The sequence below is a fragment of the Apiospora hydei genome (genome assembly GCF_038363865.1).
Source record: "Apiospora hydei strain CBS 114990 chromosome Unknown utg000004l_segment0_segment0, whole genome shotgun sequence".
In the NCBI taxonomy this organism is placed as follows: Eukaryota; Fungi; Ascomycota; class Sordariomycetes; order Amphisphaeriales; family Apiosporaceae; genus Apiospora; species Apiospora hydei.
Window position 1 is genome coordinate 4,778,230 of NW_027117363.1, and position 19,228 is coordinate 4,797,457.

Below are 19,228 nucleotides of genomic sequence, written 5' to 3' on the forward strand. Positions count from 1 at the left end.
ACCCAACAAGAGCCCACGACAAGGATTCCCTTTTGACCCGAGCTCCTTACCCACGATGCTGCAACGCGAACCCATAATCTTTGCATGCGCGCCCGCATTGCTGTAATCTCCCTCCCAGATCGCATTTTCTCGACCATGACCAGCCCCGACGCGTAGAACATTGCTTACACCCGCCTCAATCCACCACCGCCCTCAACCATATCACTTAAACGTCGTCGCTTTGCCGGCCGCTCCCTTGTTTTGGTCAAACTGCAACTTCGTCCGTCCCGCGATTGGCCCTTGCGAGAACGACGCCTCCACAGGCAACACTTTTTAGAGAAGGAACAAAAAAAGGGAAGAGAAAAGGTAAACCACCAGGGAGAAAGGACAACAGAAAATTGGAATGACGACCGCGTCCCCCGCATCAGTTGGCTCGAGCCACCAATCCGTGCCTTCGCGGAAACCCTCCTTGAGATCGGGGTTGCGGAGAGCTTCATCGCGATCACAACTCGACCGTCCCCTCTCGAATCCGGCCGCCTATCCGAGTCACGCGTCTTCCAGGTCTCAATATGCCGCCAACACCACTTCCCACGCGGATAGCTCCGATGATGAAATACCTGTGCCTATGAAGCTCAGCGCCCTCACCAAAGCCTTGCTAAGCGATGGCGGATCCGCCGACCAACAACGTGCAGCCCATCAATCCATGGCGGTTGCATCGGCGGCTACACGAGGAGTTCGAACTAGAGCTCAAAGCAACCGCCCTTCTTCTCCCGCGTCAGCGGCACAGGCACAACCTCAAGAAGCCGAGAAGCCTGCCAAGAGGCGCAGTATCCTCAATACATCAGCGGCAGCCCGGGCCGAGGAGAGGCGGCACACTAGAGCGAGCAGTGCCCAGGTATCTTCTCGACCCACCTCGCCAGCACGCAGCCAGGCTAGCCACGACGGAAACAGCCCTGTGCGGAAGAGAGTCGTCAGGCTAAGCACCACTCCGGGTGTTGCGGCGCAGTTTGGCGCTGTAGAGCCATCGAAACGGCGGTCCACCTCGTTATCTGCCTCTCAGAGGGGGCTTACTAGGCCGCCCAGCCGAGAGAGTGTGATGGAGGAGAGGGCGAATGCCTCGGAAATCCGTGACGTCAATACACCGGTTGCCCAGGCTCCTAGAAGCGTTCGCATTGCGGTTGGCTCTTCCGGCGGGAGGGGTCATTCCTCCGGATCATCGTCTAGAAGAACAGACCCTGCTTCCCAACACCAATCCGAGAATGATGGGCCGGAAGACCCTGTCACTGCTCCACGCCCTCGTTCTGGGCTTGGCCATGACAGCGGGTCCCGGGCTGGGTCCCATGGATCGAAGACACGATCAGAGGAAAGCCAGGCCCTGCAAAGCTCCATGCGGGTCAAGAGGGTTGGGAAAATACCCGGGAGCTTTCTGAGCGGACCGGCACGGCGAGGCCGGAGGCGCCAGAGCGAGGAGGACGGTGAAAATGAGGGAGAGATGTTGCCCCTGAGTCAAGAGGAACCGGAAAGCCAACTGCCACAGGACGGGCTCGACCTAGAACCAGCCGACAATCTCGCCTCATCTTATTATATGCCCGACCGCATCGCCTCAGGCAGCCCCCTAGTGTGAAAGGCTTTGCCAGACGGGATCAAGAGGCGTCCATCGCAGAGCACGGACAGAGTATACTGTCTAGGCGGGCGTCGCCAGATCGAGAAGAGATTCCCATGCCGCATTCTAAGGTTCCGGCACCACGATCGGACTTACCAGTCCAAAACAGCCAAGAGAACGATGCGCATCCCGCCTCCAGAAGAAACAAGGGTCTCGAAAGCAGCATACTAGAACAGAGTGCTGTCAAGGCGTCTTCCCGCCCGATGAGCGCACAGATAGGATCCATGCGACCGGATTCCCCCGAGCGGAAGCCTTTGTCGTCCATCAACCAGAACACCCCGAGAAGGGCCGCCCCTGCGCCTCCGCCGAAGATGTCTATGCTTGAGGCGGCCACATCTACAGCTGGCGCAGCCACTACCCAGCAGGCATCCAGAAAGAGGAACTATATGAAAGTCAACGGAAAATACTACACCCGCATTGACTCGCTTGGCCGTGGTGGGAGTGCAAAGGTATACCGTGTCGCCGCCGATAATGGAAAAATGTTTGCTCTGAAGCGGGTGTCCACCGAGAACGCGGATCCTATGACAATTCGCGGCTTCAAGGGGGAAATTGACCTGCTGAAGAAGTTGAACAGCGTCGACAGGGTCATTAGCCTGATTGACTGGGAAATGAATGAAGAAAAGCAGGCTCTCAGCTTGGTCAGTCGGTCCGTTTCTCGCCAAGTCTCGTCAATAGCTAACAGTATGACAGGTTATGGAAATGGGAGAACTGGACTTTAACTCGCTGTTACGGCAGCGCTACTCATCAGAGACTTCACAGTTTGATCCTGTCTTTGTTCGATACTACTGGCAGGAGATGCTCGAGTGCCTGGCTGCAGTCCACTCTTGTGATATCGTCCACTCCGACTTGAAGCCTGCCAACTTTGTTGTGGTCCACGGGCGCCTCAAGCTCATCGACTTCGGTATCGCCAACGCAATCCAGACTGACGAAACAGTCAATGTTCACCGAGAGACACAGATCGGGACACCCAACTACATGAGTCCCGAGTCGTTGCTCGATTCTAACACAATGGGGCCCGACGGCCGCCGCATTAGCTCCAGCAGCCGGGTCCCTGGCGCTCCCAAGCTCATGAAGTTGGGCAAGCCAAGCGACGTCTGGAGTCTGGGCTGCATCCTCTACCAACTGGTCTACGGCAGCCCACCCTTCGGCCACATCCCCAACCAGATGCAGCGATGCCAGGCCATCATTGACTGGAACTACCCGATCTCCTTCAAAGACCGCGGTATGGGAAATGTCCCCGTACCACCCAGCCTGCTGCGTACGATGCGCCGGTGTCTCACCCGTGACCGGGACCTACGACCCACGTGTCGAGAACTGCTCAGCCCGCAGGATCCCTTCTTATATCCTGTCGAGTGTGGCGAGGGGCAGCTGCCGCTGAGTGAGGAGTTGCTGGGCCGCATCATTCAGAGTGTAGTTACTAGATGTAAGGAGAGAATGCCTACCGAAGCCGAGGCGCTGAGCGTGTGGCCCAGCGCATACTGGGGCAGCATTGCAAAAGCGGTTGGGCGGGATCTTGGCCGGTCGGGATAGAATGATTGATATGATGGTTTATGGCTAATTTACTTGGGTTACGGTCACCAACACGGCATGACTGGATATTCAAGATTGATGGGATTAAGACGGGACAACTTTGAACGAATGAATGTGCAGTTGGAGCGTGGTTGGGGGCAAGGAAGCCTTCTTGCTTACAGTGTGTTTTGTTTTCTTTAGGGAAGGGAAGGGGCCGATAGTGCCCCCGGCCTTTTTGTATTCCTCGTCTTTCGTTCGTTGAACCAAAGGCGGATCTTGTCATGGCCACGGAGTTTCTTGGGGGCTTTTTGGCTTAGGAAGGGCGAGGTATCTATCTTGTTGGTTGGTTGATTGGTTGCTCATTGCGCGTTTACATCTATATTCCCCCTTTGACGCGGCAGCTGTTTTACGCTGCGCTTTTTCCTTTTCCTGTTACAAAATGTTTAATTCAAAACTGCAACTTGGATATGAAGTCTCGAGATCTTGGTGAAGTACTGCTTCCTCCTTTCTATGGTTATTGTACAGATAGGTGTTACATTGCCTGGCCGAGGTCTCTTAGGAAACCCCGACCGAGTTGAATCTAGCGCTCTGTACAGGTTGGTGTGATATACACCGTTGAGATCATGACAATACAAATAGTTGCCAATGTTCGTCCCTGGTATACGCTGACGTGCCACATGACCGTCGCTCGACTGGGCTGTTTACCCATGGGGTTGCTCTCCGAAGGCCGGATTGCCTTTACAGGCCGACGGCCTCGGGGCCGTTAATGCTGACCTCGCTGATGCGCAGGATGGTGAAGTGGTGCTTGCTCCTGACCTGCTTGTTGCGGCGCTGCCGGCGCTTCGTCTTGATCTTGATGCGCATGGGTTCCGTCTCGGTACCGAGGACGGTGGCGCGGCACTCGAACAGGCGCTCGTCGATGTAAGGGCTGCCTTTGAGGGTGAAGTCACGCGAGCCCAGGGTGCTGGCGCGGTCGAGGCGCAGGACGTCGCCGGGAACGACGCCGGGCATCTTGAAGGGCAGGCGGATCTGGTCGCCGGCCGTCACCAGGTAGGGGCGGCCCCAGATGTGCGCCGTCAGGTAGTGCGCGGGTTGGGTGCGCAGCAGGGGCAGCAGCTGCGCGATGGTGGCCTGGGATTCGCTCGTGGGCGGGTTGACCTGCTGCGGGATGCGCGGGTAGAGAGCCTCGGCGGCCTGGGGGTTTGGGACCGGGACTCGGTCACCAGGGATGCGGCCTCGGTAGGGTTTGCAGGTATGCTCGAAGGTGCTGTGGCATTTTGAGGTGTTGGCGAATTCCTCCGGAGTGGTGTTGTGGATAGGGAACGGACGGGCAGTCTGAATTGAGCGGCTGGCCGCGAGGTTGAGGGAGCTCGCAGCTCGAAGAGGGAGCGGAGGAGTGAGCGACTCATTTTTGCGGTGTCGTGAATGGACTGGAGGTAGAATCGGCGGCCTTCTCAAGTCGTCACCGTCGCCTTGGTGCTTGATAGTTCTGGGGTTGAATGTTGGAGCAGCCCGTCCAAGCTGGTCCGAGTCTCTCTCTCTACTGACCTTGCTTCCTTCTCCGAGTTAGCTTGCAGGTCCAATAAATTCTTCCATTGGAGGCACCACTAGCCCGCCCGCCTGCCCGCCTTATTCAATGACAGGGTCTCTCTCTGCTTGCCCGCCTACATGCACTTGTACGCTTTACCGCCTGCTGGAAATTACAGCGGGGCCTTTGCAATCGCAGCCAATCAGAGGGGCAGATAACGGGTTTATCCAGCAATCCCGCCTACAATTTTTCGATAAGTGGCGGGTCCCATCAATCAATTGCATTCGATAGCAGCATTCCGTTCGTGATTTATCTATCTATCACGCCCAAGCTGCAAGCAACAGCGTCCCAACAAGCAACCGCTTCCATTCATCTGCATTGCGCGTGTCGACCCTCATCTCTCCCAACGAGTCCGCCAGAGATCATAACGCAACATGGTATGTTCCACCTTCTGATCTCGTGCTCCTTCTTGTTGGATCAAGTTGACTGACCACCCTGCTGCTTCTAGCCTCAAAATGAGTACATGGATCGCTTTCGGCGGCTGTAAGCGCTTCTCCCACCCCCGACTTCTGGTCTAGTCTCCTTCCAAGTTCTAACCATGCCGGCCTCTCCAGTCACGGCCGTCGGTTCGATCACGAAGAGCGATCCCGCAAGAAGGAAGCCCGCCAGGCCCACAAGCAGTCTGAAGATGCCCAGAACCTGCGCGGTCTGCGCGCCAAGCTGAACCAGCAGAAGCGCCACAAGGAGAAGATCCAGATGCGCAAGCAGCTCAAGGCCCACGAGGAGCGCGACGTCAAGTCGGCCGGCGAGAAGGACCCCAGCGCCCCCTCTGCCCAACTACCTGCTCGACCGAAGCAACCCATCTACTGCCAAGGCTCTGTCAACCTCCATCAAGAACAAGCGAAAGGATGCCGCTGCTCGATTGTACGTCCCCCTATCCCACATTACAAACTTAGGCCTACGTGCCTGTTTCGGAAATAGATAACTGTTACCGGAGCATGGTACTGCCCCTGGGAGTCTCGAGAACAAATTCACTGACACTGTTTCGTATAGTGCTGTTCCTCTACCGAAGGTAAGCTTACCATGCTTATTTCCCAGAAACCTCGGGCTCTGGGACCCAAAGATCTTTAGCTGACCCAAAATTTCTAGGTCAAGGGAATAGCTGAAGAGGAAATGTTCGTGACCTCCTTCGTTACCTCCACCGCGCTGTCTCCCTTGCTAACATTTGTACAGGTTCAAGGTGATTCAGACGGGCAAGAAGGTCAACAAGAAATCCTGGAAGCGAATGATTACCAAGTGAGTGCTCATACGCGGGGCTGGCCCCCTTTCCCCTATACCCGTCTATTTCTTTCGGAATATAGTCACTGATATAGTCTCGTGTAGACCGACGTTCGTAGGCCCGGACTTCACGCGTCGCCCTGTAAAATATGAAAGATTCATTCGGTGAGTATCCCTACTATAATCTATTCCTATAGATAATCTCACCACAATGGTAATCTACTTCACGAGAGCAACCGCTGACCCAGATTTCTTACGGCAGGCCCATGGGATTACGCTACAAGAAGGTAAGAATTTCGGCGCTCCCCTTTCTATTCTAGTGTATATCGGGAGGGCCAAGCTCCTTGAACAGTTGTCTACGGTCCCTCCTGAGACCTGCGATTTCTTGTTGAAAGAGTAACACTAACGCCGTGGCTCGTCCCAGGCTCATGTGACTCATCCAACACTCGGCGTGGTAAGCAACCCGACCCCTATTCTAACCCTACCTAACGCTGACCACTAACCCTTCACTTTCGAAAAGACGGTGATGCTTCCCATTTTGGCCGTTAAAAAGAACCCCTCGAATCCTCTGTACACACAGCTGGGTGTCCTATCCAAAGGCACCATATTGGAGATCAACGTCAGCGAGCTGGGGCTGACGACGACATCTGTAAGTTGAATTCTGGACACACGTACATGATCTTTGCTTGACTAACCCCTTTTTCATAGGGTAAAGTAATCTGGGGAAGGTTCGCTCAGGTATGTAATGAAGCTATTCCCAGTCCTTGGTGTGGTTCATGTTTGAAGGCGGTTGAGGGGGGGGGGTAATGAAGGGGAGCGATGACTAACACTGTCTAGGTTACCAACAACCCCGATATGGACGGAACAGTCAATGCTGTTCTTCTTGTCTAGTTCGAAAATGACTAGAGATGGAAATACAGGTAGAAACAGGAGGGCAAGGTACAAATAGGAGGGTGAGGTAGGGGTAGGAGGGAAATAGGGGATAGGAGGGCGGAATAGGGGTTAGGAAGCTAAGCCACCTGAGCTCAGATCTAAGCTGACTTGGAGGCTTATGTGGCTTAGCCAGTTGGTTTCATTGGGCGAGCCCAGCCACAAGTCACACACTCAACCCCCATCTGCATTTGCTTGAGATTTGAGCTCTGAGCAAGCTGGAGTGCGGCGTTATATATACATGTTATTGATTCACCCATCACCTGGTCATTTGTCGACCACCACATAACACATTCTACGAGTAATGAAACTACCTCCTTGAACGCCATACAGCAGAAACTCATACACTGCAGCGTCCAATAATGAGCTGGTTTGTGCAAGGCCGATCATGCTGGTTTACAATGAGATTTCACAATGACTGGGTATAATATTAATACACTGGTAGCACTAAAATCAAATCTTATTGTTTAATATAAAATAAGATGGTAATTTGATTTTCTCTCCACAGACATTCAAAAGCCGTTAAGTCTGGTCTATCCAATGGAAAGCATTCACAATAGTAAACTGTGATCAAATCTTACAGCTTCCCTGGGCCCGGGCGTTTCAGTTGCTGCTGAATCACGACATCTAGCATTTTGCACCAGTTGAACTAAAGAAGGGGCCTTTGATTTCGACACTATTCAGGGGGCTCAGTAGCTCTATTTCTGCTCGAGTATAGTGGAACATCTCAAGCCTTTCTTCGCTTGGACTTTTTACCCGAGGTTGCATCGGCACTTGTAGCGCTGCCGACATCCTCGCCGGCCGCCAAGGCGTTCAGCACATCCTGATTCATATTTACGAAGTCGGAGGTAGGATCCTGTGCTGTTGCGGCGGCCGCCACTCTCTTGGGGTCTGCTGTTGCGATAAGAGGAACAGACGTCGCCAGCATGGATTGGAAGGGGGGTACAATGAAGTGACCGGCCGCATCAAACCACTCTGTGAAAGACTTTTGCAGTTCAATATGGTTAGGCTTCCCGCCCTTGCTGGTCACTGTGATCTTCATCTTGTAGATGGGGATGTTCTTGTCGGTGGGAGGTGGCAATGGAGATCTAAGCAAGGGCGTTAGTCAACCAGCGGCAGAGCCACAGCTGCTCGCGACAGCGGACGCTGTTCGGATAGCAGAAGGAACAGACAAGGCCCGCGGGGGTCCGACATACCTTATCTCCCTTAGGGGTGGTTCCCTGATAGACGATGCCCTTCTCCACAAACGCGATCCAGTAGGTGAGGATAGTGTTGATCACGGTGTAGACAGCGACGGCGACTGCCGTGTAGTACTTGGTGTTGTCGAAGCCGAACTTGTAGTCCCAGGCGAAGCATGCACCGGCGATGACAAAGGCAGTGTAGCCGAGGGCCAGCCGCGTGTCGACTAGGGTGTGGTTCTGCTTGAACTTCAGAGAGTTGAGGTAGTTCGGAATAGCATCATCGGAGGTGTTCTTCAGGTCTGCAGATCATAGTCAGTTCGGATCGGGGGATGATGCGCTAGATGTAGAGAGCCATGATGCGACAAACGTACCCGCCAGATTGTGGACAGTGATTTTTTCTTGGGATGCCATGTTGGCGGCTTGATCTTTTTGGCCTTTGTGTTCTGCCTGATTGCTGTTGGTATGGTAGAAGGGCAGTAGGGACTCGAGTGGAATCGATTGATGTCAAGAAACTGGACGCCCAGTGAAGAAGTGAGCTCCCGTCCACTATACCCAAGCTGCGTGCTACCTAGGGTCCGAGTTATGTGAGATCGGCTTAGCTGCCGGGGAAAGGTTGAGGTGGCCTTCTGCCACTTACAGCTTAGGCAATTTGGAGTGGAGGCTGATAGGCTTATGGGCATTTGAATGATGGGCTTCAGGTAGGTACATCAGTGCTGTAGCTAGGTTGGCAAGTGGTGCTAATGGAATAAGTCCGGTTTCTATCGACTACTTTAAAAGCGCTATGTTTAAAAATTGTTAATAAACTTAAACTAAGCCGAAAAAATTAAAGAAAATGATATAGAATATTTTAAGCATTAAGTGATTATATATAAAAAGTAGATTTTAATTAGAATATAAGAGCTATTTTATATGTATTTTAAAACATAGAGACTTAGGTAGGTATTAAGAAACGGGACTTGTTCCATTAGCACCACTTGGTTGGTTAGGTACCTAGCACTGCAGGTGTAGCTCATTGCGCCGGAGCGCTACAACGATCGGCCGACCCTCATTCCCGCTCCGTCCCGTGAGGTCAGCAGCTGCATCTCCATTCACGTAACGTCACGTACCTAACCTGGGCTTGCACGAGGATCAACCATTCAGACACGCTTCAGATAGCCAATTGCTAAGACACCCCTTCGGTTCAGATCTTGCGCCCGGAACCTCCCAGTCCACCGTGCCCACGGCCGCTCCCGTGCAGAGATGGCCCAATTACCACCGCAGACGATCCAGAGGGATCCCCAGCTATTGTCAGTCTACACCCATGCGGCCTCACTCGTTATAGAAGATGCGCCGAGCTAATCCGGACGTATGTAGCTATTGGATTTTATTCCCCATTACCGTGGTCATGATCCTCACCGGCATTCTTCGACACTACGCAACCGTTCTAATGGCGAGCCCGCCCAAGAAGGTCGAACAGCCCGCGCTGAAGGAACAGAGGTCCCTCATGCATGGTGTGGCGGTTCGATCCAACTTCCACGTCTTGACCGCCCCGTCCTTCAAGGCCCGCCGCGAGTTCCTCACCACTGCCTTCGAGTCGGGCGCATACCTCAAGGATCCCGAACGACGCGGCCAACCCCCCGCCAACCCCATGACTGACCCCGGTGCCATGGATGGCATGATGGGCATGATGAAGAACAACATGGCCATGATGGTCCCGAATACCCTGATTATGAGCTGGATCAACACCTTCTTCAGTGGCTTTGTCATTTTAAAGTTGCCATTTCCAATCACCATCAAGTTCAAGAGTATGCTGCAGGCTGGTGTAGCCACCAAGGAGATGGATCCCCGATGGATGTCAAGCATTAGTTGGTACTTCTTGTGCTACTTTGGCCTTCAATTTGTTTTCAACTTCCTGCTGGGCAGCGACAATGGTAAGAGCCCCTGCAATACCTCTTGGGCCCCTTAGACAAACCATAGCTTACACCTATTCCAGCCGCTAGCCAGATGGCGCAGCAGATGCAGGGAATGGCCCCCAGGCACCCAACATGTTTGGGCCGGGCGTCGATGCCGACAAGCAGTTTCAGGCCGAGGCGGAGAATCTGGCAGTCATTAAGCATTATTCTGTCCTTGATGATGTGGAACAAAGATTGCTCGAGGGTATCAAAACGAGATAGAGGCTACGCCAACATGGCAGGATCCAACCACTCTCCCGTATTGGGGGTATGCATCGTTGGACACTATCGAATGCTGCTTTCCGTTCCTGCTCCTGCTCCTACTCTTGCTCCTACTCTTCAGTGTCGTCCCACCAGATGCAGACACCGAGGCCCTCTTTCATCATGGTGCCCTGGATGCTGTAAGGAGATATCTTCTTGGCTTGCTCCACCGCATCTTCAGCAGTGCTTTCCGGCACTTGGTCATGCCAAACCTCGTCGATGACCGATAAACGCACGGGCTCGTTTTTGTCATAGTACATGCGATCATCATCTACCACCCACGTCCAAAGCTGGGCATTGTGATTGCTGTATTGCGGTCAGTTTTGTCGTGTGATACCCGCGTCCTGGCAGAGACATTCGACCAACTTACAATTCGCAAGACTCTGGAAGCTCCTTGTAGGAGACAAAGATTTCTTCGAAGAAATCGGTACGAACTAGATGATAGTCAGGGGGCGAGGTTCGAAGCTGGCGGCATTGGGGGGAAGGGAACCGATGTGGACTTACTGTTGATACCCTCTGGAGTAGCACTGCTGATTCGGCCCAGGATGGTTTCACCTTTGAATGGCCTGAAGACAATAAGTCGGAACTCGACTACCCAATGTCAGCTGAGGACCCAGTGGTCGCGTTATGTAGTTAGTGTAGCTGCGATTGGCCGACATACCATTGACATTGACAAGGCCTGTACCGTGGCCGATCAAACCCTCGGAGGCCCATAGCAGGTCATACATGCAAATGCACAAGCCAATCTTCTGAATGACGCGGTTGGAGTACTTGGCATTGATGTTGTCCTCGATAGCGACTCGGCTATGCTTCTCGAACTGGGCAGGTGCAATCTGCACCAAATCCGCGATCTTGGTCTGCACGAGACGTCATGAAACAGTCATATTAGCCCTGGGAGTGGTTCCTCGTCTTGGAAAAAGGAGTGATGATGATGGACGGTGTGGTATGTGCATCTGTCTTACCAGTATGAACATTTCTGCGAAATGTTCTCCCCCATCACTCGCTTGCTGATATCAGTGTTTGCTTTGGGAGCAAAACGAGCTGCTTCAGTTGCGCTGAAGTGAGTCTCACCGGCCTGACTTTGAAAGATTTATGTGGGCACTTTTTAGCTCTGCAGATAAAGTAGGTAGGTACTTAGGCCAGCAAAGGAAGCTGCATACAGGTACGTTATGTAAGTAGTGCAGGTGCTGAATGGAAGGCTCCTAGAGTTTTGAGTTTCTGGTAGGTACCTACCTAATTCAATTGCCCACTTGCCAGTGACGCCTCACAGGGCGCCTGGACGCACCTGAGCCAAGCCACAGCGCATGCTCCGTGCTCCGTGCTCTATGCTCCACGCCTCCTCCCTTGCCCAGGCTTTAAGCACGACGCATCTGCATATGTAATTGAAACCTAGCGACCTTTTTAGCGACCAAGGATCGCCTCTTCGCGCTTTCCCAACTCCCAACGTCAACTTCAACCCCAAAACAGCGACAGCGACAGCGACACACCCACGCTCATCCTTTCGCGATCTTCCCTTCGATACTCTTCCAGTCTAGGCGATAGCATCGCCATTTCGCACCAGTCGGCTCAACTTGTTCTATTCTAACAGCATCGATTTCCTTTCCCAAGTGCAGTCCTTGGGCACATCCATCCACGTCTACTTCGCTTCCTCTGGTTCTTCATGCTACTACTGGCGCTACGGTGGTTGGCCTAGTTCATCAACTCTTAGAGTTACAAGTCCTGTCACTTCGACTTGCGGAGGCCGAAGCCTTGGAGACCGATTTTACATCATAACTGGCTACTTGCTCGCATTTTTGGCCGTGTCGTAACCCTCAACCCTTTCTGCATTTCCGCCTACCATCCACGACCTAGGGTGTATCGAGAAGAACAGCACGATGGCGGGACAATACTCCTACCCTCCGCCGCCGCCGCCGCCGCCTCCAGCTGCCGCGCCTTCTGGTGGCTATCCCTCTTATGGCCAAAGCCCATCATACTCGCACGCTCCTCGAGGTGGAGGATCCGTAGTCATGGGTGCAAACAGAGGTCGAGGTGGTCACCATGGCCCACCGTATGGCGGCTATTCCCATCAGGAGTTCGCAGGTCACGGCCCAGCACAGTATGGTGGTCAGACACCAAGTGGCTACTGGAACAGTCCTGCCCAACCCAACCATTCTCCTCATACCAATGCGCCCCTCCCGCCAAGTACTTATCACCCAAACTACGCCCCGCAAGGGTACAACGCACCCCCGCCTTCCAACTACCCCCCGACGGCATACCCCCGAACCCGCAACCTTCATACCCGCCGTCCTACGGTTCCAACACCCCGGACTATGCTGCTCGGCAGTGGAGTGAACCCGGCACAGCTTATTCCCCCTACTCTAACAGAGGCGGACGCGGAGGTTTCCAGAGTGACCGAGGTGGTCATAGGCCAGAGCATGGTTCGGGGCCGGCTATCAGAATGGGGTTTGACCAGAACACCGGCCATGCCACTCAAGCGAGCAATGGTTACGCCCCGCACTATCCTTCACCTCAGCACCATGCACCTTCGGCCTACCCGCCGCCTTCTTACCCTTCCTATCCCCCTGTTCCTGCGCCCACTTACTCCGGGCCTGCACATACTCCTTATTCACACAACAACAGCAACAGGGGTCGCGGTCGTGATGGTTCCGGGGCGTTTAGAGGCCGTTCCCACCACAACGATCGAGGAGGCGATAAGTTCCGTCACCGCGGCCAGCGGCCGCACCACGACCACAGCCCTGCTCAGAAGTCTGATCCTTCGTCTTCAAAGAAAAAGAAGAGAAAGACAAACACGTTAGGTCTGACACCAGGTGACGGCGAGGAGTCCGAAGAGGAGGCCGTAGATGAGGAGAAGCGACTGTCAGAACTTCTCGGGGCAGATACTCCAGTGTAGGTGATGTGGCAACTCTTGATACTGCAAGTGGATTACTAACATTTGTTTCATTATAGCGTCGATGACATGGCAAGTTGGGTTGCCGAGCGCCGTGCTAACTTCCCTACCAAAGCTCGCGTTGAGGCCAAGAAGGCAGCTGAAGCAGCACAACGCGCCGAAGTCGGTGAGGACCAGAAACCGGTCACGAAGCTGGACAAAGACCAAGAAAAGGCGGAGAAGCTGCGTCGGCAGTTGGCCAAAGTGGAACGCAAGCTTGAGAAGCGCAAGAGGGAGGCCAACGATGAGGGGGGACGAAATGAGAGTGGATGGTGCCGAATCCTCGTCGTCTGACTCGGAAGACGACAAGCCCGAGTCCTTGACCACCCGCAAGGCTCCTTCGTTTTTGCCGCCTCCCCCTATCACAAGAGCAGATCCTACCAACCACTGCAAATATTACTCCACGGGTGGTATTTGTGGTAAGAAGGGCAAGTGCCGATTTGTACACGACAACCTAGTTCGCGAGCAAGCTCTGCGTGAGCAAGCCGCCAATGGTGGGCGCATGACGCTCAAGCAGCGTCTACTTAGAAATGACAAGGATCAAGAGGATCTTGCCATAGTTCGGAGCATCATGGACCTCCGTACCGCTGGTCGACTGGCAACTGGACAGCAAGCCACCAACCAGTCGTCCTCTTCGAGTCAACGACCAGTCCACCCGCTTCCTCAGAAAGTTGTTGATGCGGCTTCTCTTCCCCCAGCCCCCGATGTCTTGCCAGACGGCCGTGTTAAGTCGGCATACATCTCGACTGAGGCTAGGGATATGATGAACGAGCTGAAGCCATATGCTGGCCACAGTGGGAATTGATCAGCCCGGGGCTGTTTTAATCCTTTGTTGGAGCTGAGGGCGCTCTTTTGTTTGCCCCCTTTTTGATTTCTCCTGTACTTATCACGCGTATCATCGTGTCTTAATGGGACGAGATTTGCTTCTCGAGGTATTCTCCTTTTACCATCCAAGTCAGGATGCTCAACGCTCAGAACGACCTCCAAGAATACCCTGCCACGCATGTTGCTACGATTCCACACGTTCTATGGCGAATTTGCAACGACATCCGTCTGGTTTCACATAGGCCAATCCCATCATGTCACTTGCTGCTAGCTGGGTGTGGAATTAGGTTGACCAAGAAGACTTGGTTGACATTCATCTGCACCTGATAAACTTGAGGTCTGTGATCAAGTTCAAGGAACAGCCTGGCTGGCCCCTTGAGTTCATTGAGGTCAGCCCAGCACTCTTTCCCACGGCCAGTAACCAAGAAAAAGCAAGCATCACCCATTGCCATATCAGGTAACCAAACATTGTCCCATAACTTACCACGGCTTTCACACAAAAACAACGGTTCACATGGACCGATCTGTCCGAGCTGGGTCAAAAGGTTTATAGCTCGACCTGATGGCACGCAAACTGCAAGGGGCTGGACGGCATTTGTGGAATTCCTTGGCAATCTTTGCCCCCTTTCTAATAGCTTCTGCAGCGTTTTAATCTAGACTCATCGTTTAAGCGATCAACTTATCCATCTTGCCTTCCTCTGCAACAAAGGCTACTGCGGCTTTGCTTTTTATGAAGACTAAATCTATCCCCTTGAGAGCTGTAAAGCAGAAGTCCAACAAAATAGTATTATTGGATTACATAGACGCCGTAGAAAATGAGGCGCTTGATCTCTTATCCCAAATGTAACGTTGATGTATCAGTCGTATATGCCAATGCGGTGTCGACCATCCGCAAAGGTACTCGCAGCTTTCATCTCAAGGGAGACAGCTATATCTAACCCTCGGCCTCGTAGGCCATAAATCGAGTTTAACCAAGATCAAACACACATCAGGACAAGTTGCTCCAGGCCTTTCTGCCAGAGATTGCCAACGCTCTGACTCCGCGTACCGGATCTCCGCAGGCCAATGACAGGCCTTGCAATACCGATACGCGATGCGGCAGCAGATATCTTGGCTCAAAGCAGCCTGGGAGCTGTCTCATAAAGGACAGTGCCGAATGCCGACATTTTCCGGCGTCGCTGCGAGTGGTTGTGGTCTTCCCAGGGCCTTGGGAGATCAACAGCGAGCTGTCAACGTTTCTCGCCATCTTGTACACGGCCATGGTGTTTGTAACGAGTGCGGCCAAGTGCTCTTTCAAGCGTTCGGGTTCGTGCTCAAGAAGTTGGCACAGCACTGTCATGACGGCATTGATGTCGTCGCTCACTCCAAACGTAGCGAGTGACCGGATCACTACCCTTACAATCTGGTCGGCATCGGAAGAGTACTCATTATACTTGAGGTGTCTCAATATGGCGAAGATGGCCACAGATCGGTTCGTAGCACATCGATCGTCCTGGCCACTCTGATCTGTGCCTGAAGGCGGAGAAGGGAAACACCTGTCGAAATATGGACGGACCGTCTCCTGGTAGATCCACTGACCCCGGAATGGCTTAAGGCGAGCATGATTGGGCTTTGTCAAGCACTCCTTGGGGCTCACCAGGATGCCGAAGCACTGGGCAAGCTGGCGTCCGATTGTGATTTCGGACGGTGCAGTATCGCAAATGATCCGGAGAAGCCAGTTGTGGGCTCTTGTGGGTCGGTATCGTGCAACATCGCCAGCAAGGAAGTGCAGAACACTCTTGAATATAGCTAACCTGGTAGGTACATCCGGGCTGTCGGTGGCTGCTCCTCTACTCACCTGAGCATAGCCGTCAGCGAGACCATCAAGCACTGAAGACCACTCCTCGGCGGATATATGTTTGTCAGATGATTTGTTAGAAAGTATCGCGAGCGCGGCGTCGAGCGCGATGCGTCTACTGCCGGCACACTGAGCCGGTGATTTCATAAGGATTTCGCATAACGGCATCATTGTCCGAAGTGGGTTCTTGGGGTATCGATATCAGTATATATTTTCCATCTCCAGCAGAGAAACAGTGCATTACTTACGATCGTCGTGAGGGTGCCAGGCCAGAGACCTTGAAGAATGCCCAGCCCGAGCGGCACAGTACGGTAGTCGTCGGCAGGACTAAACATCATTCGGTTCCCATGACTATCCGTCTGGAAAGACTGGGATACTTGAGAACGGAATTCGGCGCTTCCAGACTCGTCATCCTTCCCATGGAACATGACAGATGTTTCTAGAACAAGATCCAGTTCTTGCTGTGCGGTCTCACTTAGCGAACGCATAACGGAGGTTGCCATGCGTGCTAGCTGATAGAGGAACCGGTCTTGCTGCTGAACCTCATCGTGGGATTCGAGACGGAAATCTGTACTCAGTCCTATCACTTTATCGACAGATGCGTCCATCAGTGGTGAATCGCTAGAAGCAGACCTGATGGACGTGAATCGTCTGTAGAGCTGCGCAACGACATGAATGGAGTAGCCCTGGAACTGTTTGTAAGAGGAGCCAGCATCTCTCTCTAGATCTTCCAGATTTCTCAGAGTCAAGTCCAGGTCGCCAAGTTGATCTAGATCAATCCGTGGCAATCCTCGTATATATTGTTCAATCCCAGTGATCCATTTCTGGTCATTATTAGCTTGGTCGCCAGGGATATGCATTGACTCCTTGCTAGTGAGCAGCACTGCTAACGTATCTGTCGAACGAAGAATGGCAATGTGGATTGCATCTAGAATGGCAATCCAGTACATTGGGGACTCCTCCAATAAGCTGTGCAGTCCTTGTAAAAGACCATTGATGAGAACCACGAAGTTCAGTAAGGGTGGTCCAAGCCTGACAGTGGCAGAGCATCCAATACGGGCCAGTCGTAGTGCTACCTCGTTCAGCAGCGTCGATTTGTCCGCTGAATCGGCTTGTTTGTTTTCGAGGAGCTCAGGTATTGACGATAGAAAGTCAAACACCAATTGTTGGAAACCTGGCGGATAAAGGGGGACAGCCCTGACCAGCGCCGTGGTGGCTGCGTTGCAAATGGCGAGACTGTCCTCTTCAGAGGCATTCTGTACCAGGCTCTTGCCTTCCAGAGGATATATGATAGATGGTAGAGCCAGCCATCGAAAAATCTTCTCGCAAACTTGCTGTGAGCAAATCAGCTGGGGGCTAGGGCCGCTGGTACGCTGCGATGCCAAGGATGCCATGCCGTCCATGGCTTTGGCTAGTACATGGGGCCCAGCGCCGGAGTCCCATGTGCGCGCATATCCATCCTCGAACAACTGGTCGCCGAACAGATCATCTTTCAGGTTTTCGTTTTCACCGGCCACGTCGGCAAGGGCAGATCTGACCTGAAGGAGAGAGTTGAGCAAGGCGAGGATGTCGGCTTGGTGGGACTCGGATTTCGTCTGCCTCAGCGTAGTGGTAATGTGAGGCATGGCGGTTTCTGCTATCAGCGAGAATGCTATAGGACTTGCAGCAGCAATCGAGGTTAATAATTGGCCCGCTTGAGACGTATAAGTTGCGTTGGACAGATCTTCGCCCAGATCCCTCCAAGCTGCTGAAAAGAAGGCCCGCAGATCAGGCTCGGGGAGCCTCTTAGCAAGCGTAGCGATTGCCTTCAATGTGGCATCGATGGTATCTCGTATCTCTCCATTTCTAACTTCGTATTTCAGCGACGCCCATATCTGGTTGGCGTACGGAACTACTCCTTGCGCAACATGCTCGTATTGTGCTAAGCATGCCTCGAGAGTGAGGAGGATGTCGACTTTGACAGTGACGGTCACCGCATCCCCCTGGTCAAGTTTGTTCAGCAGGAAGGGGATCGCCATTTCTGCTATGCGGTAGTGAGATGCAAAGCAAGCCCGCACAGCCCCCTTGAGGTCATCGACGGTGATACCAGATGGGGTGACCGAGGCTCGTAAAGTGATGGGGAAGTAATCGGAAAAGGCCTTGAACACCTCGGTCAAAACTTCCTTGGCTGGCGAAAAGTTCTGCAAAAATAAGCGTAGTATCTCAAACCACTTCATGAGGTTTTGAGGGTCCCTCTCACTCCTGCAAACGTCCACGAGGGCTGTCATGAAACCGCAAGAGCTCCCATGCTGGTATGCTAGATCTTCCGCTACTAGCGAATTGTTGAGCAAACCGAGGACAAGATCGAAGATTTCGAGACGGGTTGCCGGCGCCTGTCGTTTGAAATCATCCCCTAGCTTTGCTACGCTCATCATGATTTCACTGCCAAGTGAGGGACGGAAACCATCCATGCATGTCAACTGCTTGAGGGCCCTGGAGGAAGCGCTGATCCCGGCACGGTGGTCGCTGGAGAAGAGGGAGTTGAAGAAACCGACAAGGAGCTTCACTTGGTCCGGCTTGAGAGAGGTTCTTTTCAGAGACTCCAAGGTTCGCGCGAGAAACTCGAGCGCCTTTGCCCGTGAGATGAGGTCGTCATCGGCGGTATCATCTGGACTGGTCATCCATCTATTGATGGATGCCACCCACTGGCCAACAGCTAGCCGGTTGGCGGCATTCTCGATGGCGGTGGCGGCTTGGAGAGGGCTGTCATTGTCATCGCCATCGGAAAGCACATACTTCAGTGCAAGATCATCGAAGGACGCCATGATCAATGTGCAGTGTTCCGAAGTGAAAGTAAGCCCAGGCGATTGGGGCAGGGGGAGATCGCGAGCTGTTATCCAAGCAGCTGATAACAATCGGCCACCCCACGGAAAGGTATAAACACCGCTTGACCGGCTTATCAGGCGCGCATGAAGTGTGTGTCGTGAATCTGCGTGTGCTGCCAGCCAAGTGGAATGCGTCAGTCAGGCTGTGTGTCAGGCTATGTGTGGGCTTTGCATAAGTAGGTAGGTATTGATGTGACGGCTAACCAAGCAAAATACATGTACGTATATTGCCTGCCCTATCGTTACCTAGCGATGACAGGAGCTCTGGCAATGTGGGAGAGTCTTGCAAGCGACGTCGGATGGTCCAGTCTGAAGCATCAACCCCACGTATTGAACGGACTGGGCAGCCGGAGCCAATGACGGAATGCGGGACCCCCAGTTTAGGCCATCGCTAGGCCCAATCCAGTAAGAGGGGTACTGATTTTTTTTTTGCTTTTACTCGCCCTGGACCTCGTCTGGGTGAATGTTGGAGAGATCGCTTTTTGACCCTCCTTTTCCCGCCGAATCTAGGATTCG

At 53.2% G+C, this 19,228-nt stretch overlaps 8 protein-coding genes across 8 annotated transcripts; 4 read left to right on the plus strand and 4 right to left on the minus strand.

The window, feature by feature from the left end:
• Window positions 1-382: 382 nt before the first annotated feature.
• Window positions 383-3,172, plus strand: PG997_004033 (Serine/threonine-protein kinase mph1; the record flags this gene model as incomplete). The annotated part of the gene is given in 3 exon segments (XM_066808348.1): window positions 383-1,599; window positions 1,617-2,280; window positions 2,333-3,172. 3 exon segments carry the CDS (start codon window positions 383-385, stop codon window positions 3,170-3,172), a joined length of 2,721 nt encoding a protein of 906 aa, XP_066671966.1.
• Window positions 3,173-3,889: 717 nt separating this feature from the next.
• Window positions 3,890-4,560, minus strand: PG997_004034 (mitochondrial 54S ribosomal protein bL21m; the record flags this gene model as incomplete). Its single annotated transcript, XM_066808349.1, has 2 exons — window positions 3,890-4,527; window positions 4,557-4,560. The coding sequence occupies 2 exons, from the start codon at window positions 4,558-4,560 to the stop codon at window positions 3,890-3,892; spliced, it is 642 nt and encodes a 213-aa protein (XP_066671967.1).
• A 734-nt stretch (window positions 4,561-5,294) lies between these two features.
• On the plus strand, window positions 5,295-6,848 carry PG997_004035 (ribosome biogenesis protein Nsa2; the record flags this gene model as incomplete). The annotated part of the gene is made up of 8 exons (XM_066808350.1): window positions 5,295-5,603; window positions 5,636-5,751; window positions 5,913-5,975; window positions 6,063-6,122; window positions 6,220-6,244; window positions 6,478-6,606; window positions 6,666-6,695; window positions 6,795-6,848. Coding segments are annotated over 8 exons (786 nt in total), but the record flags the coding sequence as incomplete, so codon positions are not given.
• A 766-nt stretch (window positions 6,849-7,614) lies between these two features.
• PG997_004036 (signal peptidase complex subunit SPC2) lies at window positions 7,615-8,479 on the minus strand (the record flags this gene model as incomplete). Its single annotated transcript, XM_066808351.1, has 3 exons — window positions 7,615-7,947; window positions 8,084-8,367; window positions 8,440-8,479. 3 exons carry the CDS (start codon window positions 8,477-8,479, stop codon window positions 7,615-7,617), a joined length of 657 nt encoding a protein of 218 aa, XP_066671969.1.
• An 828-nt stretch (window positions 8,480-9,307) lies between these two features.
• Window positions 9,308-10,221, plus strand: PG997_004037 (uncharacterized protein; the record flags this gene model as incomplete). Its single annotated transcript, XM_066808352.1, has 3 exons — window positions 9,308-9,354; window positions 9,422-9,978; window positions 10,052-10,221. 3 exons carry the CDS (start codon window positions 9,308-9,310, stop codon window positions 10,219-10,221), a joined length of 774 nt encoding a protein of 257 aa, XP_066671970.1.
• A 110-nt stretch (window positions 10,222-10,331) lies between these two features.
• On the minus strand, window positions 10,332-11,234 carry PG997_004038 (RNA polymerase III subunit Rpc25; the record flags this gene model as incomplete). Its single annotated transcript, XM_066808353.1, has 5 exons — window positions 10,332-10,566; window positions 10,631-10,694; window positions 10,765-10,851; window positions 10,922-11,117; window positions 11,223-11,234. 5 exons carry the CDS (start codon window positions 11,232-11,234, stop codon window positions 10,332-10,334), a joined length of 594 nt encoding a protein of 197 aa, XP_066671971.1.
• A 900-nt stretch (window positions 11,235-12,134) lies between these two features.
• PG997_004039 (uncharacterized protein) lies at window positions 12,135-13,991 on the plus strand (the record flags this gene model as incomplete). The annotated part of the gene is made up of 4 exons (XM_066808354.1): window positions 12,135-12,823; window positions 12,880-13,146; window positions 13,207-13,451; window positions 13,489-13,991. The coding sequence occupies 4 exons, from the start codon at window positions 12,135-12,137 to the stop codon at window positions 13,989-13,991; spliced, it is 1,704 nt and encodes a 567-aa protein (XP_066671972.1).
• Window positions 13,992-14,999: 1,008 nt separating this feature from the next.
• On the minus strand, window positions 15,000-18,652 carry PG997_004040 (MMS19 nucleotide excision repair; the record flags this gene model as incomplete). Its single annotated transcript, XM_066808355.1, has 2 exons — window positions 15,000-16,034; window positions 16,097-18,652. 2 exons carry the CDS (start codon window positions 18,650-18,652, stop codon window positions 15,000-15,002), a joined length of 3,591 nt encoding a protein of 1,196 aa, XP_066671973.1.
• Between the last annotated feature and the right edge of the window lie 576 nt (window positions 18,653-19,228).